The sequence below is a fragment of the Myotis daubentonii genome, chromosome 12 (genome assembly GCF_963259705.1).
Source record: "Myotis daubentonii chromosome 12, mMyoDau2.1, whole genome shotgun sequence".
Taxonomy (NCBI): domain Eukaryota; kingdom Metazoa; phylum Chordata; class Mammalia; order Chiroptera; family Vespertilionidae; genus Myotis; species Myotis daubentonii.
In genome coordinates, this window is record NC_081851.1 from 37582946 (window position 1) to 37602558 (window position 19613).

Below are 19613 nucleotides of genomic sequence, written 5' to 3' on the forward strand. Positions count from 1 at the left end.
AGCTGGCCAGAAGCACCTGTGTGCAGGGGTAAGAGTGCAGGATGAAGGCTGCAGAGAGTGAGATCCCTGATGCTCACTTCACTGTAGATAAACAGAACATCTCCCTCTGGCCCCGAGGCAAGCACCAGCCCCTACTCAGAACCCGCTCAATGCTCTCTGCCTAAACCCGCGTTTGCTGGTCCTTCAACAAATGTCTTCTTCTTCCAACAGAGCCTCCTCCCAAGATGGGTTCGTCTCCAGTTCTGAGGAAACCTTGCACGGTCCGTGCTGCCTTCGTCATCCTGACGCTGGTCCTGCTCGCCTCTGTCGTGCTGCAGGCCGTTCTCTGTAAGTCCTCTGGCTCCATCCTGTGGGCCAGCTCCTTCTCCAGGGCCAGTCAGCTTCCGCACACCCAGCCCTCTCTTTCCTGCCCTCCAGTGGCCTCTCCCGCCTATGGCTTTTTCATTTGCCTCTTTCCTTGTGCATTCACAGGGTCCCTGTCCTCAGTAAAGTGAACTGCTGCTCTTTCTTTCCCAATTCCGGGGAGGTTTTTCTGAATGGGATCAGCACTTGCATGCTTGTGCTCAAAGATACACTCTTTGTTCCAAGGAAACGTTCACCTATTTCTTTATCCCATGTGATTTTTCTCCTCCCTCTCTGAGCTCTATGTCCCTTCGATCCAGAGAGAGCGTTGTGGGACTCCCCAACAGTAAGTAAGATGTTTCCGACTCCACAAGGGATGGAATCCCAACCGTGTCCTCAACCCCAGCTGACTAGATGGGTAACTTGACCAAGAAGCCAACAAATCTCCAGGATTCTTCCCCTCCCCTGGACCCCTTTGTGCTCTCTTCATTCTCCTGTTCTCATGTCAAGGGAGCCTTCCTACTTCTTCACTGGATGTGCGACTTATCTTCCTTCTTCTCCCAGCTGAGAAGTGGCTTCTGCAGCTGGCAGAGCCTTCACCTTCCATCAGGAAGCAGAGGAAGGGGACATCTGTCTTCTCCTTTTATGGATTTGGGACATATTTGATCTTAGACTTGGAGCCTCTGAGCAGAGTCTCCTCTGCTTGGAGCCCTCTTGGCTTACTTTTGTGGGGTTTTTAAAGAAATATATTTTATTAGTTTCAGAGAGGAAGGAAGAGGGGGAGAGAGAGATGGAAACATCAGTGATGAGAGAGAATCATCGATCAGCTGCCTCCTGCACACCCCACGCTAGGGATTGCACTCACAACCTGGGCCTATGCCCTTGCCAGGAATCGAACTGTGACCTCCTGGTTCATAGGTCGATGCTCAACCACTGAGCCACACTGGCCAGGGGCTCTTGGTTTACTTTTGGTCTCCTCCCTGGCACCAAACCTGTGACCTAATCAGAGTGTGACAATGGGAGGGGTAAGGGAAGAGGATAAATTGTTTAATAATTCTCTCTGTTTTCTCTGGAGAAGTGACTTCCAAGTTAGAAGTGTGCATGGCTGGCTCTTCTCATGGTCACAAAGAGCCTGTGGACAGATGTGGGAGGGGTGGTGCCGCCCTCGCTGATGGCCACTGCAGGAGTCTCTGAAAGGAGAGGCTGGGAATCAAGTGACAGGGCACAGAGGGATGTGGGGAGGGGGCCAAAGGTGTGGTTGAGGGCGTCCCTTTACCAAATGTGCTCTGAACATTTAAAGAAAATTTAGGACTGTGTTATAGTCCCTGGTTCTGTTGCCTGTGAGGTCTTCTAACAGAGAGCCCATGATTGTCGATCTTTGCGTTGCCCCCATTTACCAGAGTTCCTGGCACATGGTAGGTGCCATCACTTGTTTGTCAAATAAATAGATTAGGAATGAACGTAGGATAAACAACAGCTCCTTGGGTTGGGTCCTTGGGAAACTTGAGCCCATCTCTTCCCCTTCCTCTTATCACTCGGATAACACCCCCACTCCCCTCCCTAGGGATCCCTTTGACTGACCCCTTGACTTTCTCAAATCCAGATCCCTGGTTTATGGGCACACTATCAGATGTAAAGACCAATGCCCAGTTGCTGAACGGTCGTGTGGACAACATCAGCACCCTGAGTTCTGAAATTAAGAGGAATAGAGGCGGCGTGAAGGCAGCTGGCATTCAGGTCCAGATGGTGAATGCTAGCCTGGATCATGTGCATTCTCAGATCCGGAGGCTGGAAACCGGTATGAAGGCCGTCAATGCACAGATCCAGATGTTAACAAGAAGTTGGGAGGAAGTCTACAGTTTAAATGCCCAGCTCCCAGAATTAAAAAGAGATTTGGATAAAGCCAGCGCATTAAATGCGAAGGTTCGAGGACTCCAGAGCAGTTTGGAGAATATCAGCAAGTTACTCAGACAACAAAGTAAGTGACTGAGAAAATAATATTGCAAGCTGATCTGTGGCCCATGGGACCTTGCTGGTCTCAAGCCTGAGGCCACTGGGGCTGGTGTGTGTGTGTGGAGGGAAGCAGGGCAGGCATGGCTGCAAAGCTAAGAAGAGAGGGCTCAGCGTTGGGGTTGGGGAGGACTTAGGGGCTTTTTAGGAGAAAAGGAACCAGGACCAACTTGGGCTTCCACACAAAGGCACAGAAAATGGCATTAGGGAGTCTCTGTCCTGGCCCAAACCCAGCAATTTTCCATTAAGTTTCTTACCTAGAGCCCAGCGTCTCAGCCACTTGTGATGGCCAGTGGAGAATTGCTTCTCTCTCACGAGAGACAGATTCTTGATCCATCCTCTCTCTCTCCCCTCTCTGAGCCCAGAGACACTACTAACCTCAGTCAGGCTTTCAGGATCTGAAAGATTGTCCCCAAACACCTACACAAGGACCCAAGGACCCCAGAGCCCAGCCCCATTCATTGCTATCGCTGGGATCTCACTCAAGTGTCCCCACCTAGCCAGCACCCAGAGAAAGGAACACCAGTGTTCACCTTTCACCTGTTCTCCAGATGACATTCTAAAGATGGCTTCTCAAGGCTGGAAGTACTTCAAGGAGAACTTCTATTACTTTTCTCATGTCCCAAAGACCTGGTATAGCGCCCAGCAGTTCTGTGTGTCCAGGAATTCACAACTGACTTCGGTGACCTCAGAAAGTGAGCAGGTGAGTGCTATTTCTACTGGAGGTATATTAGTAGCTGCATTAGGCAGGATGGGCAAGATTATGCTGCCATGACAAAAATCCCCAAATATCAGTGACCTAACAATGAAGGATTACTTCTCACACTCCATGTCCAACAAGGGCCTACAAGGGGTTTTGCTCATTGTGGTTACTCAAGGACACTTCATCTCATGTATGTTTTCACAATTGCTGAGGCAGGAAAAGGAAACATGACACATTGTGTATTCTGGGCTCTGCCCGGAATTAACACATCTCTACTCACATTTTCATTGTAAAGCAAATGATGTAATACTCCTAGCTTCAAAGAGAGTAGGAAGGGACCATCTTTCTGGATGCCCAGAAAACAGAAATATTTGTAAACAGCATTATTGACACCACAGAACCCAAGAAGTCTTCTACCTGGTGAGGCAGGAAATTGAACAAATCCCTTCCATTTGGAAGGTGTGGTAGTAGTGTAGGCAAGAGCTTGGTCCTGGGGTCAGAGTCTAGAGTCCCCACCCTGCCTCTAACTAGTCCCAGATGAAACACAAGTAATAATAGTACCTGTCTCAAACAAATAACAATACTCAAGTTACTCAGATCAAGTAAGTGCATACAAATGTATAGTACCTTGTACATACGAAGTGCTCACTACATTTAGATATCATTGGGTCATTCTCCTGGGGTCCCTGTTCTGGAGTTTAGCTGATTCTTTCTTGTGCTCTAGCACCTGCTTCCTGAGGGTCAGAAGGCCTGAGTCCCGAGTCCGTTAGTTGCAGGGCAAAGACAAGTAATTAGGAAGATGGACTCTGGGCTCTGAGCAGGGACAGGAGGACGCTGGAGAAAGGTCAGGATGCAGGTGTGTCTGTGGGTTCAGGGGCTGTCACCGAGGACAGGAGAACACCCAGAGTGACAGGTGCTCTAACTCCGAGTCATGGCAGCGTCTCTGCTCATTCTGTCTTCCCTACAGGAGTTTCTGTACAAGACAGCTGGCGGACTTTCCTACTGGATCGGCCTGACCAAAGCAGGGACTGATGGGGACTGGTACTGGGTGGATGAGACTCCATTCAACAAGGTCCAGAGTATGAAGTAAGGCCCCCAGAGCCGTCCTTCCCAACATGACATTTTTTGGATCAGGGCCAGGGTAGAAGCCTGGGATGATATTTCCCTCTGACTATAGCATTTGTGCTCCTTCCCTGTCCACTGGTGCCTGGAGCACTGAACCAAAATCCAGCTCACTTCTGTCACTAATTGGCTGTGGGGGCGGGGTCATACCTGTGGCCTCTCTGTACCCTCAGGGGTTTGGCAGCGTGGCTGTCCAGCCAGCTTCGGCAGGGGGCCTGGTCTACGTTACATGTCCCAGTGTGGTTTGTGTAGAGCCATGAGAGAGGTGGGCCAGCTCAGTCCTAATCTGAGGTGATGGCAGGCTTAGAGGTTGACAGCTCACCAATTCCCTTCCTCTTAGGCGTGGGTGCAAAAACTTGTGACATTATCACCTGGGACCAAAGCTTGGATTGAAGTTACTCCTTTCTTCATTGGAAATATGTTTTCCTTTGTTTTTTTTTCATGTGATAGGTTCTGGATTCCAGGTGAGCCCAACAATTTGGGGAACAATGAACACTGTGCCAATTTAAAGATGTCCTCACTTCAGTCATGGAATGATTCCCCCTGTGACCATCCGTTCCTTTTCATCTGTAAACGTCACTATATTCCATCAGAACCATGACAGGACTGACTTCCAAGTTGGCACTTTGAGCCTCAGTGCTTGTCCAAACTTAGGAAGTGCCACTCGTCCTCCACACTCCAAGGTGACTTTGCACCTTAACTTTCCTTGCTTCAAAAGTGTCCCTTATGCACCTGGAGTCCATCTGCCTTGGCTGGAAGTTCTTCGACCCCATCGAGGGAGCTGGAATGGAAAGATCTTGGGTTAAAATGGGAGGGGAAGGTGAAGAAGATTTGGAAATTCGAACTGCCTCAGTAGATGGATCAGGACCCATAATTTGGGGCACCCCCTGGGGTTTTGCTTCTTCTTGGCTGAGCTAGGTAATGTGCGTGCATGTGTGTGTGTGTGTGTGTGTGTGTGTGTGTGTATACCTAGTTATTTTTTGAAAAAAGTATTGTGCCTGCAATATGGTGACAGGACTTGAGGGAGGTCAGAGTAGAGGCAGGGAGAGCCGTTGGGAGATAATTGAGTCCCTTCAGAGAAGCCTCAGTTTCATCACATGAAAGCTGCTTCAGATGCCCAAGGATTCTGCTACTGATAGCCAGCAGCTTTCCAGTGGATCCCCCAAGTTCCCAGTTGCCTGCTCAGAGGGCCGTGTTCTTTGGGAAGACTCTGCTCTTGGGGATCCTGTCCGTGCCATGGCCCCATCATCCTCTTCATCGACATCCTCTGAGGTCTGAACCCCTTCTTCCCTCGGACAGGCTCAACTGGTTCAGATCAGGGGCTGACAGGGAGACATGTTTCCTTTGGAGCTGGACCAGCATCGGGTGGTCTTTTCCATCCCTCTCATTCGGTAAACTCTGAGACCCTCTGCCTCACCGTCCTGCACCTCCCCTTTTTTCTGCATTTCTTCTCTTCCCATGCAAAGGAAGTGGCCCTCAGTACCTGTAGAGTTCACCTCCAAACTTCATTAGAATAAAATGCTGCCTGGGTAAAGGCCTCCCTCTGTGTGCACGTTTCATTCCTGGGTGTACATCTGCTTTGCTAGACATGAAGTTCTGGGGCATCCTCAGGAACCAGTGGGGGTTCAAAATGAACAAGGAGTAGAGAAATCCCACAGAATAAAACCAATGCTTATCCCTGGTTTTACCAAAGTGAAGGAGAATGAGGTCTCCAGTGTCTGTTTCTTTAAAAAAAATGTTTTGTTTTTTTAGAGAAAGAGGATGGGAGAGGGAGAGAGAGAAACAATGATTGGTTACCTCCTGGGAATTGAATCTGCAACCTGGGTATGTGCCTTGACCAGGAATTGAACCAGCAACCTTTTGGTGCACAGGACAGCCCCCAACCAACTAAGCCACACCAGCCAGGGTGGTCTGCAGTGTCTTGACTTTCTTGGTGGTCTTCCCTCTCAGATGTTCACTGGAAAGTCTTCTATTCTCTAGTTTTACTCTCAAGGTGAAAACTTCTCAGGTTTCCTACTCGTCCCAGAATCCTGTTCCCAGGAATTGGGTTAAAATCTCAGCTCAGTGGCTGAGGCAGGAATCCAGGCAGCACCAGACAGGAGGGGAGGAGAGTGGAAGCAGGAAGGAGTGCAGAGGCCAATTGGGGGCGGGGGGCCAGGACATATTTCTTTAATGAAATGGGTTGTCTTCCAGGCCATAGACTTCTTGTTATGGCCTCACATGGTAGAAGGGCCAGCAAGTATAAGGCCACTAATCCCCTTTATGAGAATACCACCCTCACGTCCTCATCACCTCCCAGAGGCCCCACTTCCTAATGCTATCAAATTGATGGTTAGGGTTCCAGCATATGAATTTGGAGGGGACACAAACACTCAGACCATAGCAGTCACTGTGCACAGCCCACACTTACGGATGATGGCGCATCTACAGAAATGATATGTAATCTTTCTGTATGGGAGATTTAGCTATTTGTCTGTTTATTCAAGCATTTATTTATATCTATGAATTCGTAGAGTTTATACTTTGGGTTATAATCCAATGATACTATTTATATTTTCTTGCTCAAGTCCTTCCAGCTTTGGGAGCTTCTTTCATTCGGCTCCTGTGTCCTTTTGACATATTTGCATCATTTTTAAAAAACCACCTCTTTACTTTCTGACAGTATAAGATACCCCAGGATCATTTTGCAGATTTCCTGCTCCCGTCCTAGCACCAGACATTTCTCCAAAACATCCTGGCTTTTCTGTTTGTTTGTGTGTGTTTTTTAAGAATGGTATTAGAAACCAAAATGTGGGTGTTGTTGCTTCTCCTTGGCTGAGATTTCTAGGTAATGCAAGCATGGGTATCTAACTGGCTTTTGAAAAGATCATTATGTGTGCAATACGGTGACGGGACCTGAGGGAGGCAAGACTAGAGGCAGGGAGAACTGTTAGGAGACTAATTGGGTTACGGCCGGGTGAGACAGTGGCCTGCACGGAGGCCTGTGATGGGAGAGATCACAGTTTATGATAAAGGATGCAAACAAACAGCTGTAGCGATATACAGGGTGTGGTCAGGAGAGGCCCAGAGCGCAAGAGCCTCTGTCCCGAGGAATTGGGGAGCAATCCCCTCCTGGCACATGGATGTGTTCCCCAACCAGGAACTTGAAAGCTCCTCGGATCTCTCTCCTTTTTTGTGAGTTTTTATGACTCCATCGCGAGGCCCCCTCTCCTGCCTGGAGGTGGGGGTGGGATGGGTTGGGGCGGGATTGGAGAGGCAGGAGCTTGCTCTTTCTGGAAGGGACCAGCTCCCACCCTGAAGCCATCTAGGGGTCCACCCCTAGTCACCTTATTAGCATAAACTCAAGGGTAGTTGAAAGGGGCTTGCTATGAATAACAAAAGCACTATTACCCAGGAAATGTCATGGGCTTTAGGAGCTCTGTTCCATGAACTGGACAGAATCTAATAAATGTTTCATTCTCTCACAGACCCTTACCTGCCATGCCAGCTGTGAGGTCCTGAGTGGACAGTGAGGCCCTGAAAGGGTCTAGGGCAGTGATGGCGAACCTATGACACGCGTGTCAGAGGTGACACGCGAACTCATTTTTTTTGGTTGATTTTTCTTTGTTAAATGGCATTTAAATATAGAAAACAAATATCAAAAATATAAGTCTTTGTTTTACTATGGTTGCAAATATCAAAAAATTTCTATATGTGACACGGCACCAGAGTTAAGTTAGGGTTTTTCAAAATGCTGACACGCCGAGCTCAAAAGGTTCGCCATCACTGGTCTAGGGCTAGGATTAAGTCAGCCATAGGTCACAAGGATTTTTTTCTGCAAAGCTGGGAAGGAACCTCTGATCTCCTTCTAAGTTGCTGGTGAAAGTGTTTGTGATTTGGGGGCAGAGGTTAGTGTTTGGGGGTTACGCTGGAGAGCAGATGTTGGGGTGATGGGCCTGAGGGGAGGGTGAGGACTGGTATGGACTGGGAAGAGGAAGAGGATAGTGCCTGGGCAGACTGGTGCCTGGGTGTCCTGGGGGGAGGGGCCTTACTGGGGGGCTTCTGCAGAGTCAGCAGGGAGGGGAGGAGGAGGAAGGCAGAGTTTAGGTGTGGCCAGGAGCATAAAAGTCCAGGGTAGCTCAACTTCCCTCCCACCACTACGGGCCCACAGCACAACCCTTCAGGGGCTGAGGCGGGGAGCAGCACTGGAGGCGGAAGGAAGCAGAGATGAATGGTGACAAGGCCCTCTTCTGCAGAGACAACCAGTCTGTCTCCCTGCACCCCCACGGTGAGGACACTGGGGGCTCAGCCGCCCTCAATCAGGCACTGGCTTGCTTGTCCCCCAGCCCTCCGCCATTTTCTCAGCCCTCTCTTGGCAGCCCAGAGCTCCCTATGCTCATCGCTATGTCAGCCTCCAGAACTAACAGGCAAGGGCAGAAGGTGGGTCGGGAGAGGCCAGAGAGGCAGGGCACCCTCCACTCTCTGCACGAAATCCCTCAGACCTTTATTTAAGGATGGCAACCTGGCAAGAGAGAGCGTGAACTTCAAATTCAGAGGGACCTGGTTTTGAATCCCATCTCTGTGCCCCATGAGGTTCAGGGGATCAGCTCCCAGACTCCCCCGCACAGCCCTTCTTAGGACACAGACAGGGGGCCTTCTGACCCAGGCGGAGGGAGTCTGCAGGACTGATCCATGTCCGTTTGTGGAGGAGGCAGCAGCCCCAAAGACCTGTGCGTCTTGCTCTGGTCAGGATTCATGGGCAAGACTGGCCCTGGGACTCCGAGGTCAGGATTCTCGCTCTCTCCCTCCCATCCTGCCTCCCTCCATCCTTCCCTCTTCTCTCATTCAAATCACTTCTGTTGCCCTCCTTGTCCAGGCCGGGTTCTGTACCCTGTATACCTTTCTCCAGCCTTTGTGTTGCTACCAGGCTTCATTCCCCTTCTCCGTGATAAGTGCTGGTGTTCTCATCCCCGTCAGACAGGCCAGGAGACTGAGCCCGAGGGGCTAACTCTGCCCAGCCCGCACTCCCCTCCTGGACACCGGTGTCTCCCCCACAGGCCTGAACTCCTCAGCAGTGGCTCCAGCAGCCCCCAAGATGTCAAGGCTTGTTCTGGCCAGCCTGGTGCTTATGGTCATGATCATTGCCACCTCTCTGATGGCTCTCTTTGTTGTGGGTAAGCTCCTAGGTAATCCGAATCCCACAGGCTCTCTCTTTCCTGGAAAGAGGCCACTGACCAAGGGGAGCCTCCCAAGAACAGAGGCCCGAGAGCAGAAGCTCCGAGGGGTACTGGGTGCCACCTCCCTCCTTCTGGAACCTGACTGGGGGAGGGGGCAGCCCATTCTCAGGCTTAATGCTGAGGGATTGTGCTGATCCAGGAATGGGGTGTCTCAGTTCTACAGAAACCAAGACCTGCACCGGAGGCCTATGCCTACTCCCAAGGGTTTCTGGGAGACAACAGCACCTGGCAGTTACCTGTGGAATCCAACAGTGAGTAGCCACAGTGGAGCGAATGGGTGGAAGGGAGCTGGGGCATCCGGGTGCCCAGACCCTAGGATGGGTCTCTCCCCGAACACTCCCTGCCCTTGAATGAGTGCCACTATCCTCACAGAAAGGCATGATTTTTTTTTTTTTTTTTAGAGAACAGCTTTATTGAGGTCTAATTGACACATAATTAAATACTCATATTTAAAATGTACACTCTAAGAACTTTTGACATATGTATATACCCATGAAACCATCACCACAATCAAGACAATGAACATATTCATCATCCTCCTCCCAAATTTACTTGTGCCCTTTGCCATCATTCCCTCTCTCCTCCTCCCTTCATCCCCAGGTGACCACGGATCTACTTGCTGTAATCTCGATCACTTGGCATTTTCTAGAGTTTTATATAAAAGGGATCTTATAATGTGTACTCTTTATTTGAGTACTCTTTATCAGTCATATGGTTTGCAAATATTTTTCTCTCAGTCCATGGCTTATCTTTTCATTCTCTTAACAAGATTTAAATTTTGATTATGTATACTAGTAATTTATAGATTTCTTTCTTTTATGGGTTGTGCTTTTGGTCTCATATCTGAGAAATCTTTGCCTTTGCCAACGTCACAAAGACATTCTTGATGTTTCCTTCTGGAAATGTTATAGTTTTGGGTTTTACATTTAGGCCTATGATTAATTTTGAGTTAAATTTTGTATACAAGATTCATTTTTTTGGCATATGGATATACAATTGTTTCAGTATCATTTGTTGAAACAATTATGCTTTCTCCACGAATTGCCTTTGTATCTTCAGAAATCAATTGTTCATACATGTATGGGTGTATTTCTGGATTTTCTGTTCTGTTCCGTTGATCTATTAGAGGCCCCGTGCACGGCATTCGTGCACTGTGTGTGTGTGTGTGTGGGGGGAGGGGGTGTCCCTCAGCCCAGCCTGCACCCTCTCGCAGTCTGGGACCCCTCAGGGGACATCCTTAGCGCTGTTGCAGAGGCAGGAGAGGCTCCTGCCACCACCCCTGTGCTCGCCAGCTGCCCAGCTTTTGGCTGAGTGGCTCTCCCCCTCTGGGAGTGCACTGACCCCGGCAACTCCTGCGTTGAGCGTCCGCCCCTTGGTGGTCAGTGCACATCATAGCGACCGGTCGTTCCACTGTTAGGTCTATTTGCATAGTACACTTTTATTATATAGGATTTGTCTATTAATATGACTCTTGATGGCAGCTAGTTTACAGTAGGCAAGTATTTTAATCTTTCTGCCCCAGAGTTCACTTGGGATAGACCTTTATTTCACTTTTGGGCTCACATTCTCAGGTGGCCCGTGCCCGGAGTCTCGGTGGCTGCAGGGAGCAGCAGGTTGCTTGAGGAGCACTCAGGGCTGTGTCGCAGACATTCCTCTTGGAAAACTCAAGAACACTCTGCTTGGCTCATATGATTAATGTTTCCCTGTGTAACGGGCCCCTTCGGCTGCCTTCTCCTCCCTCCCTCCAGATCCCTACCGCTTTGGGGTGGCAGAGTTACAAGAGACCCTCCAGAGGTTTAAAGACCACGTGGAGAACTCCAGCACCTGGACCATGGAGATCCAGATGTTGATGTGCAGAGTGGACAATGTCAGTTCTCAGATCCAGATGCTCGGCGGTCATCTGAAAAATGCCAGTGCTGACATCCAGATGGTAAAGGGCGTTCAAAAAGATGCCAGTGCCTTGAGTTTCCAGGCCCAGATGTTAAAAAGCTCCTTGGACAGGGCCAGTGCTGAGATCCAGAGACAAAAGGGAGATCTGGAAAAGGCAAATGCTTTAAATTCCCAGGCCCAGAGTTTCTTAAAAACCAGTTTAGAAAACACCAGCTTTGAGCTCAACATGTTAAGCAGAGGCTTAGAAAATACCAACTCTGAAATTCAGGCGTTGAAGGCAGGGTTGGAAATGGCAAATGCCCAGGCCCAATTGGCAAACAATAGTTTAAAGAATGCTAATGCTCAGATCCTTGTTTTAAGAGGCAATCTGGAGAGTGTCAATCATTTAAGGGACCAGAATCAGGTTTTAAGTGATAGTTTGAAAAGAACCAGTGCTGAGATTCAGAAGCTAAAGGGAAGCCTGCAAAATGCAAGAGATTTAAACTCCCAGACCCAGACCCTTATAAAAAGCAGTTTAGACAACACCACTGCCGAGATCCAGTCATTTAGAGGTCGTTTGGAAAGGGCTGGCAATGAGATTCACTTGTTAAAAAGAGATTTGGGAACCGCCACTACCCAGACCCAAATAGCAAACAGTCGCCTAGAGCAGACCAATGCTCAGATCCAAGGATTGAAAACAGAACTGGAAAACACCAATGCCTTACATTCCAATATTCAGGTGTTAAACGATCAGTTGGAAAGTGCCAGCAGGGAGATACAGATCCTAAAACAAGGAATGAAGGATGCTGAGGCCCTGAACTCCAAGACCCGGATGCTAGAGAGCAAGCTGCAGGAGGCCAATGTCGAGGTTCAGAGGTTAAAAGGGGAGGTAGCGAGCACTAACGCACTAACCGCGAAAGTCCAGGAGCAGCAGCGTAGCCTGGAGACCCTCCGTGCAGCCTTTGCTTCGCAGGAGCAGCTACAGAAATCCCAAAGTAAGTGGGCGGGAGGGCTTGGCCTGGGGAAGGTACGGTCTCTTGGGAGGGTGGAGTCTCTGGTCCCTTTGGCCTTTTGCTTACTTCACCAGGCATCCCTCCGGGAAGAAGTGTGGGTGCTATAAAGGGGCCAAATCCAACCAAATAGGCTCGATGTGCCTAGGGCCTAGGCTGTGGTGGAGGTGGCATAGGCAGCAGAGTCCCTGCTTTCAAGTTGCTTATCATCTGGCCAGACTGATACTTGGGGGGGGGGGGGGGCGGTGAACTATGTATGGTGATGGTGTGTGGAAAGACAGTGGGTGCTAGTGGGGCCAGGCAGCTTTATCTGACATCCTGCTATCACTAACTCTGATCAAGTTGCTTACCTTCAATTTTCTCACCTGCAAAGTGAGGACAATAATATTCGCCTCACAGTGAGGATTAAATGAGTTTACACATGTAAAGCATTTGACACAGTATCCAGCATTCATGCACTCATCTGACAAACATTTTTTCAGGCCCTATTATGCATCAGGGGCATAAGGATGAATAAGGTGCGATGCCCGCCCTTGCAGCTCACAGGCTGGTAGAGCAGCCTCGCATGAAAGGCATGCGGAGAGGCGGAGAGTGTTATGGGAGAGCAGATCTAGGAACTGGGGGTGGGGGGGAGGAAAAGAAGGGAAAGAGAAACCTCCTTTGGTGCAGAGAAGGGATCTTCCAAGGGGCAGGGGGAGGAAATCTTTCAGAGGAGAAAAGATCAAAAGATGTTTTGTGGAGAAAATGGCCCTTGAACTGAGTCCTGGAAAGCTAGTAGGTGCTTGACAAACAAATAGGGTAAGAAAGTAGCAGGTTCACAGGCAAGGACATGTGAAACCACGAGGTTCAGGAAGCTTCAAGCAGCTTGTCTGACTGGACTGCGGCCAAGAGGGCAGTTGAAGAGGTGCAGGCTGAAAGGACCGTAGGTCGGGGGCAGAATGGTGCTATCAAACTGTTTTAAATGCAACCACAGCATGAAATTCATTTTACCTTGTGACCCAGTAGAATGATGTGTCACACACACACACACACCCACACACACACACTTCACAAACAAAACTTTTACCATATGAAGGCACCATGATATTTCATAATTTATTCTTTTTTTTAATATATTTTATTGAGTTTTTACAGAGAGGAAAGGAGAGAGATAGAGAGTTAGAAACATCGATGAGAGAGAAACATCGACCAGCTGCCTCCTGCACACTCCCGACTGGGGATGTGCCCGCAACCAAGATACATGCCCTTGACCGGAATCGAACCTGGGACCCTTCAGTCCACAGCTCCGACGCTCTATCCGCTGAGCCAAACTGGTTTCGGCAATAATTTATTCTTAAAAAACAAGAAACACCTTGACACAACCCACTAATGTTGTGGCCCCACCCCATAACAAAGAAACAGAATTTCCGGAGGATGAGGCCCAGAAATCAGGATTTTAAAAGCATTCCCAGGTGATTCTAATGTGCAGCCACAGTTGAGAACCACTGTACTAATGGGTTGATAATCATAGTTTGAAAAACACTGTGCTAGGAAGGTAGGCACACCTGGAGAGAGACTGGCTAGATGTGGAAGGCCTCTGAGCTTGGCTTTCATCCTTCAGGAAATGAGTATCTACTGAAGGGCTTCAAGGAGGCTGACTAGCTAGGTGTCCTGCTGAGATTGGGGGTAAAACAGAAGAGCAGCAAGGTTTGGACATGCTGAGTCAGAGATGCTGGAGGGATATTCACGGGACGTCACCTGCAGGCTACCTGGAGTGTAGGAGAGAGGACCTGGCTGCAGACATAGATGTGGGAGCCCTGGGTATGTTGGTTCTGGTTGTGGCAATGGGAGTGAAGGTGGGGAGTTTGCATGAGATAAAATGCTTTATGAGAAGAAGGCTGTGGGTGGAAACAGGAAACCAGCCTTCAGGTGCCCGAGGGAAAGAGGAGATGTTTTTGGGTTTTTTGGAATATATTTTTATTGATTTTAGAGAGAGGAAGGGAGAGGGAGAGAGAGATTGAAACATCAATGATGAGAGAATCATTGATTGGCTGCCTCCTGCACGCCCCCTACTGGGGATCGAGCCCGCAACCCAGGCATGTGCCCTTGACTGGAATAGAACCTGGGACCCTTCAGTTCACAGGCCAATGCTCTATCCATTGAGCCAAACCGGATAGGGCAAGAGACGTTTTTGAAGGAGACTGGGGAAGGCAGTCTTAGAGGCAGGAGGAGATCCACGAGTGGGTTAGTTAGGGAAGCCAAGGAAGGGCAAATTTTCAAGAAGAGAGTGGTTCGTCCTGGCAAATACCCTGGAGAAGCCAGGTGAAAACACCAATGAACATCCATGGACTCTGGCCAGTTAGTAAGTCAGTGCAATGAAGTTTCAGTGGAGAGCTGTGTGTGGCCTGGAGGCCAGACCGTGGTTAGTGGGTGTGAGTGAAAGATAAGGTGCAGAAGTCATTCAAGGAGCTTGCCTGAAGAGGACAGAGATGAGGCTAAGGTGCGGGGATGGCAGGCTAGAGGGACGGGTTAAAAAACCATGTATCATCGATATTTACATAATAAAACCTAGATATTAATTATAGGCAACGTGGCAAATGTTGAAAAAGAGAAAGAGGAGAAAATAACCACTTGCATTTCCGTGAAAATGTTTCTATTTTCTATATGAACCCACTGCTACCATTTTGGTGGACTTGCTTGCGAGGGTTTTTCTAGATTAAGACAGGCTTGATGGGATGTGAGAGAAAGGAACCAGTGGGCTTCCAGGCTTCCCATTGCTCACAGGGGGAAAATCCCAAACTCCTCCACAAAGGATGTATGATTCAGTGCTGGTGAGCCTGCTCAGCTTTGTCTCCTACCCTTATGCACTGATCACACCGATGATTGGACAGACCAGACCATGCCATGCTGTTTCACACCTTCGTGTTTTTGTGTCAACTCTTCCCCTTGCCAGGAATGCTCTCCTTGGCCCTGACCACCTGGCAGACTGTTCCTCAGTCTCTTATAGCTCAGCTCAAGTGAGCTCCCACCTAGGGTGTCCTTCCTGTGTCCCACATCCAGCCCAGGTGAAGCAGACCATACCTTCTTTCCTGCCTCTATTGTAACATGAACATGGTTTTCAATCAATGTGTCTCCAACACCGGTCTGATTTTCTAGACTGTACCTTCCTTGAGGGCATGAATAATGTCTTATTGATCTTTGTATTATAGTGCCTAGTCAGGGGTGGGCAAACTTTTTGACTCGAGGGCCACAGTGGGTTCTTAAACTGGACCGGAGGGCCGGAACAAAAGCATGGATGGAGTGTTTGTGTGAACTAACATAAATTCAAAGTAAACATCATTACATAAAAGGGTACGGTCTTTTTTTTCAATAGTTTTATTCATTTCAAACGGGCTGGATCTGGCCCGCGGGCTGTAGTTGGCCCATGGCTGGCTAGTTCATAGACATTAAGGTACGTTGAACAATGAATGTTTTTTCTATCTTTTTAAAAAATATATTTTTATTGATTTCAGTGAGGAAGGAAGAGGGAGAGATAGAAACATCAATGATGAGAAAGAATCATTGATTGGTTGCCTCCTGTATGCCCCACACTGGTGATCGGGCCCACGACCCAGGCATGTGCCCCGACCAGGAATTGAACAGTGACCTCCTGGCTCATAGATTGACGCTCAACCACTGAGCCATGCTGGCCGGGCGTGAATGTTGACTAGAAGAATAAATGGATGACTAAGGGAGTCTGTGTGGCACCATTTTGAAGGGTTGTAGGTGCAGATGATGTTAAGGAGCAGAGTGCATGGCAGGGAGGGACGAAAGAGCTGAGAGCATCAGAGTTTGTGCTCAGGGAGGAGCTAATTGAAAATTGTGAAGTCAGGCAGACCAGGTGGTGACAAGATCCCAGGTATGGCCCTGGGTGTGGGCAGCTGAAGTGGATGTAGATAAAGTCAAGGAAATGAGTGATGCCATGGGGTGGCTGTGAAATCTCCCTGTAGGGAGATGGCAGGGAATTGAGGTGCAGAGGACTGTCAGGTGATAGTAATGAGTTGGGAAACAGGATAGTATAACCAGAGAGCAGGACTCCACAAAGCTGGCTGAGGATCTCTGGAGTGATGGAGTGAGGTGTTCCTGGCTGCACCTCCCTTGCATAGTGGGTAGTAGGCTGGGGGTGCAGCCTCCTGGGCCTTGCAAGGCAACAAGCATTGCATGGTCTTGTGACACTCAGTGGTCAGTCCCTGGAGAGGTCAGGAAGCCAGCTCTCGGATATCCACAGCCAGCCCCTGGTTCTCTCTCGTCCCCAACCTTTGCTCCAGATGAACTTCTCCAGTTGATCCTGCAAGGCTGGAAGGTTTACAACAGGAACATGTATTACTTTTCTCATGTCAAGAAGTCTTGGCAGGAGGCTGAGAAATCCTGTGTGTCCGAGGGAGCCCACTTGGCCTCGGTGACCTCTGCAGAGGAGCAGGTCAGAGCTTTGGGTTTGGGATGGTGCTGATGGGGTGGATATGGGATAAGGGCCATTGATACTTTGGCTTTGCCCCTCTCAGAGCAACTGGGGCAGAAACTTTCATGTCACCTCATCAGTCAGGGAGCAAATATTTATTGAATTCCAGTGAGCATCTAGCACTGGAGGTAGAGCACTGACAGCAAACCCCAAAAGTCCTCAATGAATGAGGGCCACACCCAGAGGCCCACAGATGTCAGCAGTATTGGAAACATTCTTCCCTCCCATCCCCTCATTTAGCCCCTCAGCCTCCTCTCTAGTTGTCAATCTTGATTTTAACATCAGTTAATCCAATGGCTATGGAGGGTCCATGAACAGGAGACCCAGGCTTCTGGGCAGGGCCAGATGCACAATAGGAGTTTGAGGACCACCAAAGGCATTATAGCTCTGGGTGGCTCATTTGTCAAAGGTACTTATCAGCACTTACTAGGGTTATTGACAAAGTAGGTTTGGCGTAGTTCATTTTATAGCACCGCCCATCCCTGTGGTTATCCTGAGACTGCTCTTGTGTGTCTGTCAAAGGACATGCTATTTGTAAAACAAAACTTCTTAATAAACCATGGCCAGGTCTCTCTCTCTCTCTCTCTCTCTCTCTCACTCTCTCTCTCTCTCTCAGCCAGGTCTCTTTGTCTCAGTAAAGCTACACTCCTCATTAAGTCAACACGGGAGAAGCTGAACTTCCCTTGAGGGGACCTGGCTGCTGCCCTAGATCCTGGACAAACCATGGGAGGGGCAGGGAGGGACCCGGCTCCTTCAGAGGAGTGGGCTGCATGCCCTGGGCCCAGGAGGCGGTGCCCTGGACTCCTCTCCTACATGCTGGGGGAACCAGCTCCTCACTCGGGGTCAAGCAGCACTGCCTTTTCTTTACAGGCATATCTGACGGAGTTCACACGGTCCTCCGACTACTGGATTGGCCTCAACGACAGGGGCACGGAGGGCTCTTGGCGCTGGATTGATGGGACACCATTCAATTATGATAGGAGCAGAGTGTGAGTCCAGTCACTGTCTGGTGTTGTCCCAGGTACTGTCTTGGGCAGGCCTGCTTAGTGATTCCCCGTCCTGTGTGTGAATACCTGCCCACTGAGTGCCACTGGTATATGTGTGATATGTGTATGATATATGTTTGATGTGGGTATGGTGTATGTGATGTGTATATGTAGTGTGTGTGATTATTTATGATGTGTGTGTACAGTGTATGTGTAATTATTTACGATGTGTGTGTATATTCATGTGTGATGTATGGGTGATATGTTTGTGCATGTGTGATGTGCATGATGTGTGTGATGTGTATGGCATGTTTGTGTACACCTGGGCATATTTGTGATCTTTGCCTGAACCCCTCCTCATGGTCTTGGGGTTGGCAGGCAGCCCATAAGAAGACCTTTTTGTTTATTTGTTTGTTTTGAGTGTCTACACTCTACATAGGCCTGGTCTCCTATCATAAGGTATCTGAATGTGAAATCTGGGAGGGGCCTTATAGCTTCAGACACCCTTTCTCTCCCTTGATCCTCAGTTGTGGCAAGTTGGCACGGCCATGGCATACTCAGCCCCAGGGTGCCCTATGTGCCACGCCAGCTCAGCCAGGTTCAGTGAGCCTGAGAGGGGGCGGTGAAGGATGGAGAAAAGACAGACAAGAGAAGAAAGCTGGGTCTGGATGGGACGCTCTCCTCTCTGATGGAGAGCCTCTCTGATGGAGAGCTAGCAACAGCGCCACAGACTACAAGCTGTGTCTTTATTTTATAGCCAGATTCCATGAGGCAAAGTAAGGGTGTGGTCAAGATGTTTACAACATTCTCATGGGTTTTGAGCCTACTCAATTACATGCACCTGAACTCTATCAAGCCCACATCACTCAGACACGTGAGGCCACGTGTTCGGACCATAGGTTCAAGCTTACAACTATAGCTGTTGGCTATCATTGTGCTGGGAGGGCTCTGCCCCCCAAGCTGGGACTTGCACGTGGCCATGAGAGGACTGTGCCCTCTCCTTAGTCCGAGGCTTGAACCTGTCCAAACACTGTAACCGCTCCCAACACTCAGTAACCAAGGACAACCTCAGCAGAGCACCCTGATCGTGAGTCTGGGCCCAGCTCTGTTGCCATCCTGGGGCCACCAGGAAAATAGGGACCCACGTCACTTCAGCTCCTTATGCCACAGAAGAAGGGGGGGCGGGGGGAGGCGCTTCTTTCATCTAGCCTTCTTCTTTCCAGGTTTTGGAACAATAATCAGCCAGACAACTGGCAGCACGGGAATGGGCAGGATGAAGACTGTGTACATGTTCAGCAGAAGTGGAATGACAACAACTGTAATGCCCTCTATCAGTGGATCTGCAAGAAGCCCCTCAGCCAGGGTGTGGCCTGAAGTAAGCCAGAGCTGAGGGCTCACTGCCCCTGCCAGCTCTGGACCCTTCCCACCATGATGTCCTGTTGAGCCTCTGAATCCAACTTGTTCTCTGGGACCTTCCATTTGGCCTTTTGTGTTTCCTGCCCTGTCCTTTTATTTAACCCTTCAAACATGCTTACCTTTTAGGACCCTATGGGGTGAACAGCTTCTCAAGGCAAGAGCCTTGCTGTGCATCTGTATCCGCCTCAGCAACCAGCGCAGGCCTGTCAGACGGCAGGTCTTCAATAAACACTTGTGGATGAGCAGAAGCTTTGTACTTGTCTCTGCGACAGCCGCCACGCCCTCTTCTCCTGGGATTGGTTCTCCTTCCCCGGTGTCCCTTCTCCTGAAACAAGTCATGGCCACCCCAGGTGTCCCCTGCATTTCCTTTGCAGCAGATGGATCTTTCCAGGCCTTTAAACCACTCCAAAACCTTCTTTCTCTCTGGTGGCTGGTCTTGTCTTGTCTTCAGACTGTTATACT

General features: G+C 49.3%; 2 protein-coding genes across 4 annotated transcripts; both read left to right on the forward strand.

Annotated features, from left to right (window-relative positions):
- Positions 1-218: 218 nt before the first annotated feature.
- CD207 (CD207 molecule) lies at positions 219-5657 on the forward strand. Its single transcript, XM_059660734.1, has 5 exons — positions 219-327; positions 1946-2320; positions 2904-3055; positions 4023-4141; positions 4628-5657. The coding sequence occupies exons 1-5, from the start codon at positions 225-227 to the stop codon at positions 4776-4778; spliced, it is 900 nt and encodes a 299-aa protein (XP_059516717.1). The 5' UTR covers positions 219-224; the 3' UTR covers positions 4779-5657.
- Positions 5658-8312: 2655 nt separating this feature from the next.
- On the forward strand, positions 8313-19399 carry CLEC4F (C-type lectin domain family 4 member F). Of its 3 annotated transcripts, XM_059659495.1 has the most exons (8): positions 8313-8444; positions 9214-9330; positions 9549-9644; positions 11142-11323; positions 12002-12257; positions 16559-16710; positions 17620-17738; positions 18959-19399. In XM_059659495.1, exons 1-8 carry the CDS (start codon positions 8384-8386, stop codon positions 19107-19109), a joined length of 1134 nt encoding a protein of 377 aa, XP_059515478.1. In that variant the 5' UTR covers positions 8313-8383; the 3' UTR covers positions 19110-19399. The 3 variants fall into 3 exon arrangements, with proteins under 3 accessions (XP_059515478.1, XP_059515476.1, XP_059515477.1); XM_059659493.1 differs by having other exon boundaries at positions 11142-12257; XM_059659494.1 differs by having other exon boundaries at positions 11142-12257; positions 17620-17770; positions 18959-19093.
- Positions 19400-19613: the final 214 nt, after the last annotated feature.